The 13,797-nt window shown below is 43.7% G+C and overlaps 1 protein-coding gene across 1 annotated transcript in view; it reads left to right on the top strand.

The window, feature by feature from the left end:
• ERGIC2 (ERGIC and golgi 2) overlaps positions 1 to 13,797 on the top strand; it is a 162,518-nt gene that overhangs the window by 105,356 nt on the left and 43,365 nt on the right. The window contains exon 11 of the mRNA XM_029599996.1: positions 7,682 to 7,780. Within this exon, the coding sequence (XP_029455856.1) occupies positions 7,682 to 7,780 (99 nt within the window). The remainder of the gene's footprint in view (positions 1 to 7,681; positions 7,781 to 13,797) is intronic.

Raw genomic sequence — 13,797 nt, 5'->3', positions numbered from 1 at the left:
TTGGAGACCAGGGCGGTTCGTCTAGCGTTGCACAGTTTTCTCCCGCTTGTTTGGCGTCAGTTGGTGAGGGTTCTGTCCGACAATGCGACAACTGTGGTGTACATCAACAGACAAGGAGGAACAAATAGTTGTCCAGGCGCCACAGAGGTGGACAAGTTGATGGTCTGGACGGAGCGCCATCTGGTCCGGTTAGTGGCATCTCATATAGCTGGAGTGGACAACAGGCAGATTTTCTCAGTCGCCAGCGGCTAGACCTCGGAGAGTGGGAGCTGTCCGAGGAGGCAATGTGGCTCTTGATTCGTCGGTGGGGAATGCCCTGGCTGGATTTGATGGCTACTCGGCTGAATGCAAAGGTAGCTCGTTTCTTCAGTCGCAGGAGGGAGCACGGGGCGGAAGGGGTAGATGCTTCGGTCCTTCTGTGGCCCTGGGACATACTACTCTGTGTTTCCTCCTTGGCCGTTGGTGGGAAAATTCTTGAGGAGAATAGAGTCCCACTAAGGGCGGGTGATTCTCGTAGCTCTGGAATGGCCACGGAGGCCGTGGCCAACCTATCGGTCGACAGTCCCTTGCGTCTGTCACCTTCCAAATTTATTTTGACAGAATCCAGTATTTTTCGATCAAGCGGCTCGCTTTTGTTTAGTGGCTTGGCTTATGAACACCATTCACTTTAGAAAACCCTGTCCTAGGGACGACCTCATCACAGCCATTACAAATGACATCAGCAAACTGGATCTAACTGACTCAGAAACTGCATTCTCATCCTGGCACCAAATCACTAGTAACATTGCTGACAAACTATGCCCATTACAATCCAAGAAAATGAACCACTCACCTAACCCCAAGAAACCCTGGTATACCCCAGAATTACAGACACTAAAACATAACCTCAGAAAATTAGAAAAGAACTGGCGTAAAGACCCATCTGCTGCACAACTCACCAAATACAAACACGCCCTGTACATGTACTGTGAAAACATCCTAAAAAACAAACTGGATTTCCACTCGCAACGCATACACAAATTCCACTTCAACCTCAAAGCACTATTTGACTATATAGCCAACCTAACCAAAGCCTGCCCCCCCCCCCCCCCACCTCACTTATCCCTGACGAAGAAGCCGCAAACAAATGCCAGGACGTAGCTCAATTCTTCCATGACAAAATAGCAAAAATCATGACACAATTTCCCACAACCTCATCATCATCATCACCAATTATACCAAAAGCACACACCATAACATCACAAGCCATTCTGGACTCCTTTGAGAACACCACCCCCTCTGAAATTGAATCATGTCTAAAAAAAAATGAGGCCATCCTCTCACACATACAACACTATACCCACCAAACTCCTCCTCGCTATCCCAAACACTATATCCCAACCAATAGCTCAAATTATAAATAAATCTCTCACCCTAGGACATGTCCCCCCAGCTTTAAAGCAAGCGGTGATCAAACCTATTCTTAAGAAACCCACACTAAACCCAAATGAACCTACAAACTACCGCCCAGTATCCAACCTACCGCTCATATCAAAAGTAATGGAAAAAATAGTTAACCTCCAGCTAACCGAATACCTAGAAAGCAACAATATCCTATCCAATTCACAATATGGTTTCCGTAAGTTTTTCAACACTGAAACCCTCCTCATATCTCTATCTGACCACCTTCTCAAAGAATTAAATAAAGGCCACTCATTCAAACTCGCACTTCTAGACATATCATCGGCCTTCGACACCATAAATCATAACGTATTACTCTATCGACTATTTGAAATTGGTATCTCAGGGACTCCCCTCCGCTGGTTCACTTCATACCTAAAAAACAGACAGTCCAAAGTCAGAATAGGGAACCAAGACTCCAAGGCATTCAACCTTCTACAAGGAGTCCCCCAAGCTCCTCCCTATCTTCCACCCTCTTCAATATTTACCTTCTGCTCCTCTGCACCCGCCTCTCAGATCTTGGCCTCACACACTACATATACGCAGATGGCATACAAATCGTCATCCCAATCACAGACTCCCTACCTAAAGCCATCAAAACATGTGAGACCTCTCTTGGTGCCATCAACAATGTCCTATCTAGTTTCAACCTTGCACTCAGCACCACAAAAACAGAAATCTTGATAACACCTCCACACAAACTTTTCATCCCTAATCAACACAACACTCCCCTAAATTCAACTCACATCACAACACGCAAGGAATCTAGGAGTCATCATAGATGATCAACTCAACAACAAAAAATTCATCAACACCACCCTAAAGGAATGCTACTTCAAGCTGCAAACCTTAAAAAAAAAAAAACTTAAACCACTCTTACATTTCAATGATTTTCGGACTATATTACAATCCACAATTTTGCCAAAATAAACTACTGCATCTCACTACTCCTTGGCCTTCCTAAAAACACCATCTCCCCTCTCCAAATGCTACAGAACGCAGTTGCACACATACTCACCAACACGCGCAAGAACGAACACATTACCTCAATCCTCAAAGAACTACACTGGCTACCTTTCCAACAGTGCATACATTACAAAACCCTCACAATAATACACAAATTCCTACACAGCCCAGATATGAAATGGCTGCATAACACCTTCACCTTCCGCAACAAAAACAGGCTCACCCTATCATGCTACCTAGCAACCCTAAACATTCCCACACCCAAACTTACCCACTATAATGCCACCAAAGACACCATAGCTGGCCCCACACTCTATGCCATAGCTGGCCCCACACTCTGTCATAGCTGGAACTCTATGCCAGCTGACATATGCCAAGAACACTGCCTACAAAAATTTAAACAAAAACTAAAAACTTGGCTCTTCACCCAAGCATACTCATGAATTCAAGGACATTACACTGCATCCTATTCCACCCCAATACCCCGCTCACACTATACCTTCCCCTCACCATTCTTAACACCCCAGCTCGCAGTAACCCCACGTTACAGAGAGTACTAAACCTCCCGCAAATATGACCACCTCTACATACCAGATTTCAATATACTGATCATGGCACAGTCCACACACCTAATTATATTATTATGACTTTAATTATATTAGTTAAATATATATACATGTACCTTGTTGCATATAAATCTGTTACATCTGCTCTGAACATCCATAACCTGCCCAACTACTCTGTTAAACTTTGAATATAGTTACTCTGTTAAAGCTGATATATTGGTTACACTGTAAAGCTCTGTTGCTGATTCCTTGTTGCCTGTAAACCGATATGATGTCCATCAACGAATGTCAGTATAGAAAACTTTAAATAAGTGAGAGACTGCAGTTGAGAAAGAAGGGGTATCCAGATGCGGTTATCTCTACTCTGCTGCGCGCATGGAAGACTTCTACTTCTCTCACTTGTGTGGAAGGTTTTCGGTTCCTGGTGCTGCGGGTTGACGGTGTCCCCGCGTCAAGCCACTATTGTGCACATTCTCGCTTTCTTGCAGGAAGGCTTAAAGAAGGGACTGGCGTACGGCTCGCTCCGGGTTCAGGTAGCGGCGTTAGGATGTTTAAGAAGTAAAGTTGATGGTACGTCTCTTGCAGGACATCCTATTGTGGCGCGTTTTTTGAAGAGAGCCAAACATTTACACCTGCTGGTGTGTGCAGTGTGTCCTTCGTGGAGTTTGTTTGGTTCTCTGTGGGCTCTGTGGTCCTCCCTTTGAGCCTATCAAGCGGGCTACGTTGAAAGATTTAACACTCAAGGTGGTGTTCCTCGTGGCCATCTGTTCGGCCAGACGAATATCTGAGATTTAAGCATTGTCCTGCAGAGAACCGTTCTTGCGGATCTCGGATTCTGGGGTTTCACTTAGGACAGTGCCTTCTTTTCTGCCGAAGGTGGTATCGGCGTTTCACGTTAACCAGTCAGTTGAGTTACCGGCTTTTTCCAGATTTAGATCGGAATTCTCCTCAGGCTCATGACATGAGGAGACTGGATGTCTGCCGGATACTTCTGCGGTACTTGGAAGTGACTAATGCTTTTCCTTTGTCAGACCATCTTTTTGTCTTATGGGAGCGGTCCTAAGAAGGGATGTAAGGCTTCCAAGGCTACTATTGCCCAATGGTTGAAGGACACCATTGCTTTGGCATACATATGTCATGGCTGGCAAGTGCCAGATGGTCTTAAAGCTCATTCGATCAAGATCTCAAGCAGCATCTTGGGCAGAGAGCCAATGTGTTTCGCCACAGGAGATTTGCAGCTACTTGGAAATCTTTGCACACATTTGCTAAGCATTACAGTTTAGATGTCCGGACTCCGGATGTCTATTCTTTTGGCAGCAGTGTGCTTCGAGCGGGACTCTCCGGGTCCCACCCCATTTAGGGCAGCTTGGGTACATCCCAGCGGTCTGGACTGATGCTGATACATACAGGGAAAGGAAAATTGGTTCTTATCTGCTAATTTTCATTCCTGTAGTACCAAGGATCAGTCCAGATGGCTGTCCAGGGGTATAGTGTTCCGGAGACTCCACACCATTGTTTTCTCTTTCTGCAGTGTTTTAAGACTATGAAGAAGTATTCTAATCCGTACTCTGTTCATGTACGTAGTTTTCACAGGTTATTGTTCAGAGGAGTTCTCTTTTAAATATATCCGAAGCAGAAAGCCTGTGAGGGAGTCAGTTGTACCGTTAGATGATCGAGGGGTTAAAGGGGCACTTAGAGAAGATAAGGCCATCGCGGAAAGATTAAATGATTTCTTTTCTTCGGTGTTTACTGAAGAGGATGTTGGGGAGGTACCCGTACTGGAGACGTTTTCATGGATAATGATTCAGATGGACTGAACCAAATCACGGTGGACCTAGAAGATGTGGTAGACCTGATTGATAAACTGAAGAGTAGTAAATCACCTGGACCGAATGGTATACACACCAGAGTTTTGAAGGAACTAAAAAATGAAATTTCAGACCTATTAGTAAAAATTTGTAAACTATCATTAAAATCATCCATTGTACCTGAAGACTGGAGGATAGCTAATGTAACCCCCATATTTAAAAAGGGCTCCAGGGGAGATCCGGGAAATTACAGACCGGTTAGGCTGACTTCAGTGCCAGGAAAAATAGTGGAAAGTGTTCCAAACATCTAAATCATAGAACATATAGAAAGACATGGTTTACTGGAACAAAGTCAGCATGGCTTTACCCAAGGCAAGTCTGCTTCACTTTTTTGAAGGAGTTAATAAACATGTGGATAAAGGTGAACCGGTAGATGTAGTATACTTGGATTTTCAGAAGGCATTTGACAAAGTTCCTCATGAGAGGCTTCTAGGAAAAGTAAAAAGTCATGGGATAGGTGGCGATGTCCTTTCGTGGATTACAAACTGGCTAAAAGACAGGAAACAGAGAGTAAGATTAAATGGACAATTTTCTCAGTGGAAGGGAGTGGGCAGTGGAGTGCCTCAGGGATCTGTACTAGGATCTTTACTTTTCAATATATTTATAAATGATCTGGAAAGAAATACAAGTGAGGTAATCAAATTTGCAGATGATACAAAATTGTTCAGAGTAGTTAAATCACAAGCAGATTGTGATAAATTGCAGGAAGACCTTGTGAGGCTGGAAAATTGGGCATCTAAATGGCAGATGAAATTTAATGTGGATAAGTGCAAGGTGATGCATACAGGGAAAAATAACCCATGCTATAGTTACACAATGTTAGGTTCCATATTAGGTGCTACTACCCAAGAAAGAGATCTAGTCGTCATAGTGGATAACACATTGAAATCATCAGTTCAGTGTCCTGCGGCAGTCAAATAAGCAAACAGAATGTTGAATTATTAGAAAAGGAATGGTGAATAAAACGGAAAATGTCATAATGTCTCTGTATCGCTCCTTAGTGAGACCGCACCTTGAATATTGTATACAATTCTGGTCGCTGCATCTCAAAAAAGATATAATTGCAATGGAGAAGGTACAGAGAAGGGCTACCAAAATGATAAAGGGAATGGAACAGCTCCCCTATGAGGAAAGACTAAAGAGGTTAGGACTTTTCAGCTTGGAGAAGAGACAGCTGAGGGGGGATATGATAGAGGTGTTTAAAATCATGAGAGGTCTAGAATGGGTAGATGTGAATTGTTTTTTTACTCTTTCGGATAATAGAAAGGCTAGGGGGCACTTCATGAAGTTAGCATGTGGCACATTTAAAACTAATCGGAGAAAGTTCTTTTTCACTCAACGCACAATTAAACTCTGGAGTTTGTTGCCAGAGGATGTGGTTAGTGCAGTTAGTATAGCTGTGTTTAAAAAAGGATTGGATAAGTTCTTGGACGAGAAGTCCATTACCTGCTATTAATTAAGTTGATGTAGATAATAACCACCACTATTACTAGCAACGGTAACATGGAAAAGACTTACTTTTTGGGTACTTGCCAGGTTCTTATGGCCTGGATTGGCCACTGTTGGAAACAGGATGCTGGGCTTGATGGACCCTTGGTCTGACCCAGTATGGCATGTTCTTATGATCTAGTCATTGGTTGTTTTAAATTTACTTCATTCTGCTTTGATATTGATTATACTGAGGGATCATAGGGGGCACATTGGGTTATCAGGGGGTGCCTTCAGCTTTTTTCTCTGACTATCTGCTGGAAGGGAGGCATAACCCAGTGGTCTGGACTGATCCTTGGTACTACAGGAACGAAAATTAGCAGTTAAGAACCAATTTTTCTATAACTCTTATGTGCACTTGTGAGAGATGTTCTGGGGAGTGGAGTTGGGGTGGGGGAAAGTATGTTCATAAATCTACTTGCACAGAGTTACATCTGTTCAGGAGAAGATGTTTCCTGTGCATGTGCGGGGAATGCCCATGAAATTTCAAGCAGGCTTATGTACAAGTCTATGGGTACAAAGCCATTTTTTATAAACTCTTCTTTTAATGTTTTCACACTTTTTTTTTAAATGTTTTCATTCATTTTTCTCTTTACTTCTCAAGCTTTTACCCATCCTTATTACAGAATCTCTCCCTCCTTCCTAAAGTATACCTTACTTCCCTTGACTACCCCAGTCTTTTTCTTCTTTTACAGTACCTTATCCTTCTTTCATCCTTCGGTTTGGCCCTTTCTTACTCCCCAGCTCTCCTCATTGCCAGCTACCACTGCTGTGTCTAGCATTCCTTGGTAATCACTTTCTCTGCTGCCTCTTATTTTCTGCAAGTGCAGAGTTACTTTTAGTACCTGCAGCATGGAGTGCAGTAGGCAAAGTGCTGATGCAGCCAGAGGGGTAGGTTCATGAGCACAAAACATGATTGTGACTGCAGGAGGGTAGCATGTAAGAGAGGGAGAGGCAGCTGGGGCTTGGCAGGTGGAACCACCTCAGCAAGTGAAGAAAGGAAGAGGCAGTAAAGGACTGTGTAAACCAGAGGCCTTAAAATGTTGTGACTTTACATTAATGATATGTATATTCCATATACATTGTGAGCAAATATGTAGCTCAGCTAGACACTGACACAGCTCCAAACTGTAAAGAACTGGAATGATTTGCCCCAGTGAGCAGTGAGTTCCATGATACTTAGAATGGCAACTTCCATTGTATTTCCTTCATTTCTTTCTCACATCCACTGTTCTGAATTAAAAAATATAAAGGCCTTTTTTTCAAATAGTCAAATGTATCTTGTTGAAAACACTAAAATTAAAAATTTGTACTCAAGTGATTTTTATACTTTTTTGTTCATTTTTTTTAAAGCATACAACTTTTCACATAGAATAGATCATTTGTCTTTTGGAGAACTTCTTCCAGGACTTATTAATCCTTTGGATGGAACAGAAAAAATAGCTTCAGACCGTAAGTATTGAACAACAAATACGGATTTGAACTATGAGACTGTTTTTATTGTGGCAATAGAAATTACCATACCTTGTTAACTTAAGTTTTCAGTTTTAGGCTGTTGTCAAATACTATATTCCAAAATGATTGAATTAACCCTGTGCCACTATAGACCATTTGCTTCCAAACAAGCACAGTATGCAACAGCTTAAAAGGATGGGAAGCAGGGTAAACTAAGAAGATAATTGTACATGTCAAATATCACGCAAGCCATTTCCAGCAAGAATGGGGCTGCTTTTTGCAATATGCATGGGATGTGCATAGGGACTTCTTGATCATCTGGCACACAATGTACCAAATGCAAAAGAACAAGCCATCTCTATATTAAAAACTGAAGAAGTTCTTCAGAAAAACATTGAAGTGTTACCAGAAATGAGAGAAAAAACACAATGCATGCAGTATTTCAAGATCCATAACCAAAAGAAAAATCTAATTCAGATGAATAACTCTGTCAACAGAGGCACAACTAAAAAAAGAGAGAGTGAAGTGAATAGCAAATCTCAACTAATATCTTATAAGGAGTCCAGGAAAAGCAATAACCTTAAAGAGAGTACCTGGAAGGCTATGACCACAAATGCTCATAGTTTGGGAAATAAAATCCCAGATCTGCAGGCCCTAATGGCTGAGGCAGAATTGGACATTGTTGCTATCACAGAGACATGGTTCACAGAATCTCATGATTGGGATACAACAATACCAGGCTATAACTTGTTAAGGAAGGACAGAGAGGATAGAAAAGGGGAGGTGTGGCTCTTTATGTCAGAAACAACATCCAAGCATCTGAGCTACAAGGAAGTTGGGGTAAGGAAGAAGCTCTATGGCTCGACCTAAAAAAAGATGACGGAGCGTCCATTTATATTGGAGTGGTTTACAGGCCTCCAAACCAAAAGGAAGAGCTGGACAGAAACCTGGTTGAAGACATCCATAAGATAGGTAAGAAGGGAGAAGTGGTGATCGTGGGTGACTTTAATATGCCAGATGTAGACTGGAAAATCCCATCTGCAGAAACTAAAAATAGCAGAGCGATAGTGGATGCCATGCAAGTATCTTTGTTCAAACAAATGGTGTTGGAATCCACCAGAGAAGGAGCTATACTCGGCCTAGTGCTCACTAATGCAGATAATGTCTCAGATGTCCAGGTGGGTACCCACCTCAGCAGCAGTGATCATCAAACGGTATGGTTTAATATCACTAAAAGAATAGGGAAAAGAACCACAAAGACCCGAGTTTTACAGTTCAAAAACACAGACTTTGAGGAAATGGGGAAGTACCTGGAGGAAGAACTTAAAGGATGGGAGAACGAGAGAGATGTGGATCAGCAGTGGACCAATCTAAAAGGAGCAATCGCCAAGGCAACTGCTCTATACGTTAGAAATGTAAAGAAAAGCAAAAGAAAATTGAAACCTATCTGGTTCTCAAAGGAGGTGGCGGACAAAATTAAAGCTAAAAGAACAGCATTCAAGACATATAAAAGATCCCAAAGGGAGGAACACAAAGAAGAATATTTGTATCAACTGAGGGAGACAAAGAAATTAATCAAGTTGGCAAAAAGTCAAGCGAAAGAGAGGATTGCCAAGGAGATAAAAAATGGTGACAAAACATTTTTCAGATACATCAGCGAAAAGAGAAAGATCCAAAGTGGTATAGTGAAATTGAAAGGTGGTAATGATCAATGTGTGGAGGGAGACGAAGAAATGGCAGAAATATTAAACGAATACTTCAGCTCTGTGTTCACTAAAGAAGACCCTGGAGAAGGACCATCTCTACACAACAAAAAACTGGTGGGAAGTAGAATAGATGAAAATCCTTTTACAGTAGAAAATGTGTGGGAAGAGCTAAAGAACCTGAAAGTGGACAAAGCCATGGGGCCTGATGGGATTCATCCAAGGATATTGAGGGAGCTCAGAGATGTTCTGGCGGCTCCACTGTGTGACCTGTTCAATAGATCCCTAGAAACGGGAGTGGTGCCGAGTGATTGGAGAAGAGCGGTGGTGGTCCCGCTTCACAAGAGTGGGAACAGGGAGGAGGCTGGCAACTACAGACCAGTCAGCCTCACTTCGGTGGTGGGAAAAGTAATGGAGTCACTGCTGAAAGAGAGAATAGTGAACTATCTACAGTCCGGAGAATTGATGGACCAGAGGCAACATGGATTCACCAGGGGAAGATCCTGTCAGACAAATCTGATTGACTTTTTTGACTGGGTAACCAAGGAATTGGATCAAGGAAGAGCGCTCGATATCATATACTTGGATTTCAGCAAAGCTTTTGACACGGTTCCGCACAGGAGACTGGTGAATAAAACGAGAAGCTGGGGAGTGAGTGCCGAGGTGGTGACCTGGATTGCAAATTGGTTGACGGACAGAAGACAATGTGTGATGGTAAATGGAACCTTCTCTGAAGAGAGAGCGGTTTTAAGTGGTGTACCGCAAGGATCGGTGTTGAGACCGGTCCTGTTCAATATCTTTGTGAGCGACATTGCGGACGGGATAGAAGGCAAGGTTTGTCTTTTCGCGGATGACACTAAGATCTGCAACAGAGTGGACACGCCAGAAGGAGTGGAGAGAATGAGACGGGATCTAAGGAAACTGGAGGAGTGGTCGAAGATATGGCAGCTGAGATTCAATGCCAAGAAGTGCAAAGTCATGCATATGGGGAGTGGAAACCCGAATGAACTGTATTCGATGGGGGGGGAAAGGCTGATGTGCACGGAGCAGGAGAGGGACCTTGGGGTGATAGTGTCAAATGATATGAAGTCTGTGAAACAATGCGACAAGGCTATAGCAAAAGCCAGAAGAATGCTGGGCTGCATAGAGAGAGGAATATCGAGTAAGAAAAGGGAAGTGATTATTCCCTTGTACAGGTCCTTGGTGAGGCCTCACCTGGAGTACTGTGTTCAGTTCTGGAGACCGTATCTACAAAAAGACAAAGACAAGATGGAAGCGGTACAGAGAAGGGCGACCAGGAAGGTGGAGGATCTTCATCGGATGACATACGAGGAGAGATTGAAGAATCTAAATATGTACACCCTGGAGGAAAGGAGGAGCAGAGGCGATATGATACAGACTTTCAGATACTTGAAAGGTTTTAATGATCCAAAGACAACGACAAACCTTTTCCGTAGGAAAAAAATCAGCAGAACCAGGGGTCACAATTTGAAGCTCCAGGGAGGAAGATTCAGAACCAATGTTAGGAAGTATTTCTTCACGGAGAGGGTGGTGGATGCCTGGAATGCCCTTCCGGAGGATGTGGTGAAGACCAGAACTGTGAAGGACTTCAAAGGGGCGTGGGATAAACACTGTGGATCCATAAAGTCAAGAGGCCGCCAATGAAGAGTGGGTGACTCGCCAGAATGATGGCTAATGCCTGGAGACAATACCCTTATTCAATAAACGTACACATGCTTACTGTGACTCCAACATCATTCTAGCTTCAACAGCAAGAGGAAATGTGGAATAAAGGATCTGCACTCACAAAGGGGGGAGTAGCTGGCTTGTTACGGCGGTTACTACCCCAAACCAAATAAGCCTGTTACTTCAATTTCTATGCAAATACAGCATAGTTCTCTGCTTCAACGGCAGGGGAGAAGAAAAAACTGATACTACACACATCCAGCAGAGCTCTCTGCTTCAACGGCAGGGGAGAAGAAAAAAGGGTTCGCACTCACAAAGCGGGGAGTAGCTGGCTTGTTACGGCGGTTACTACCCCAAACCAAATGTGCCTGATACTTCACTTTCGATGCATATCCAGCATGGCTCTCTGCTTCAACAGCATGGGAGAAGAATAAACTGATACTTCAAGCATATCCAGCACAGCTCCCTGCTTCAACGGCAGGGGAGAAGAAAAACAACCAATAAGGGCTGTATAACATAGTCTGGGTAAAACAAATAAGCATGGGTGTAGCTTGCTTATTGCGGCGGTTACTACCCCTACTACCCCTAACTTATCAGCTAGATATTCACTTGGATGCAGCTCAAGGGAAATAGAACCAAGAGCTAAGAGAAACAGATAAGTATGAGAGAAAAAAGTGTGTGAAGCTTGCTGGGCAGACTGGATGGGCCATTTGGTCGTCTTCTGCCGTCATTTCTATGTTTCTATATGTTTCTATGTTTCATTAAACTTACTATTAAGAAAAGCTGCATTTATAGCCAACTGTGTGTAAAAGCAAGTTTGCTTACGGTGTTTTCCATAGATAGCAGGGTGAATTAGCCATGCTGCCTGGGAGTCCCCAGCTGGAAGGTTGAGCACCGCATGGTGTCTGGAAGTGGTGCGCAGTTCATTCCAGTTCTTACAGGAGGTGGGCTCAACCTGGTACGCCTTTGCGGACAGTCTCTCTTTAGTTGTTCCTGCCAGAAGTATGGCTTGTCCCACCACAGCATCTGCAGCCGCCTGCAGGTTGAGGCAGTAGTGTGAAGTGAAAGTATGCAGCAACGACCACGTGGCGACTTTGCATATGTTCTGGATAGACATCTCGCTTAGGTGAGCGATAGAGGCCACCCTTGCTCTGACTCGGAGGGCCTTTGGTGAGGTAGACAGGGTTTATGATCTTCTGTTGTATAGAACAGGATGCATTTGGAGATCCAAGACGATAGGGTTCTCTTGGAGACAGGGAGCCCAGGGGCAGGTTGAAGGAGACAGAGTTGGGAAGCCCTGGACTTCGAATGTGTGCGCCGTTTGTAGTAAGCTAAGGCACATTTGCAGTCCAACATGTGAAGCCATCTTTCCATTTCTGATTTGTGGAGCTTCAGGAAAAAGGTTGGTAAGGTGATTGGTTGAGGTGGAATGTTGATACCACCTTGGGGAGGAAAAAAGGATGAGTCATCAATGTCACCTTATCGTGGTGGAACTCCAGGTATGGTGAATAGTGAACCAATGCTTGCAGTTCACTGTCCCTCCTTGCTGAGGTGAGGGTGACCAGGAAGAGGACTTTCCAGGAGAGATATCTCATGTGACTGCTGTTTAGAAGTTTGAAGGGGCAGGAACATCAACTGTTCTAGAACTAGGTTGAGATTCCATGGAACTGGTGGCTTCTGGACTGGTGTGCGCAGCTGTAGAATGCCCTTCATGAATCTAGAGATGAGCGGGTGACATGACACCGGGAAGCCATCATGAGGGAGGTGGTAAGCTGAGATAGCGCTGACATGTACTCTGACAGATTCCGTTGCCAGTCCTGCCTGGAATAGAGTGGAGGTATTCCAGCAGGCATTCCTGAGGCCAGGAAAAAGAGTCTACTCCATGCTCTCTGCACCACTTTGAATATCTGATCCACTTGACCTGATAGTTTTTCCTGGTGGAGTACTTCCTGGAGGACACCAATACATCTTGAATTGGTAGTGGTAAGGTCAGGTATATTAATACTATCCTTTCAATCTCTACACTGTGAGATGGAGTGAGGAGCGCATGGGGTGAAGAAGGGACCCTCCATCCTGTGAGGGGCACTGACTGGATGATAGGTAGACATACCATGGTTGCCAGGGCTATGAGAATGAGATCGGCTTTGACCGTGATGCACTTCTGGATGGTCCTCAATATAAGTGGGATGGAAGGGAAGGCATATAGCAATCCTTTCATCCACGGGTTGAGGAAAGCATCCTGTGCCAGGTGATGCTTGCTGGGCTAGGTGGAGCAAAATGAGGGCACTTTCTTGTTGTTTTCCGTGGTGAAGAGATCTAGATTCTTTTATTAGGTATCCCATCAGCACATACTAAACCGCTACAAATGGTTCAAAATACGGCAGCCAGAATTCTAACAAACACAAGGAGAAGAGAGCACATCTCCCCAATCCTTAAAGATTTACACTGGCTGCCAATCCATTTCAGAATTCTTTATAAGTCAATCACTATAATCTACAAAACTATCCAACAAATCGCTCCTCTCAACCTATAAATCCCTTTCATAAAGGATACATCCTCCAGACCCATAAGAGAGTACTACAAAGAGTCTTTGCAGGTACCGCCTTCCAAAACTTCCCTCCACAT

Source organism: Rhinatrema bivittatum, chromosome 4 (genome assembly GCF_901001135.1).
Source record: "Rhinatrema bivittatum chromosome 4, aRhiBiv1.1, whole genome shotgun sequence".
Classification (NCBI taxonomy): domain Eukaryota; kingdom Metazoa; phylum Chordata; class Amphibia; order Gymnophiona; family Rhinatrematidae; genus Rhinatrema; species Rhinatrema bivittatum.
The sequence above is the reverse complement of the archived record's forward strand: the minus strand, read 5'-3'. Positions and strand labels throughout refer to the sequence as shown.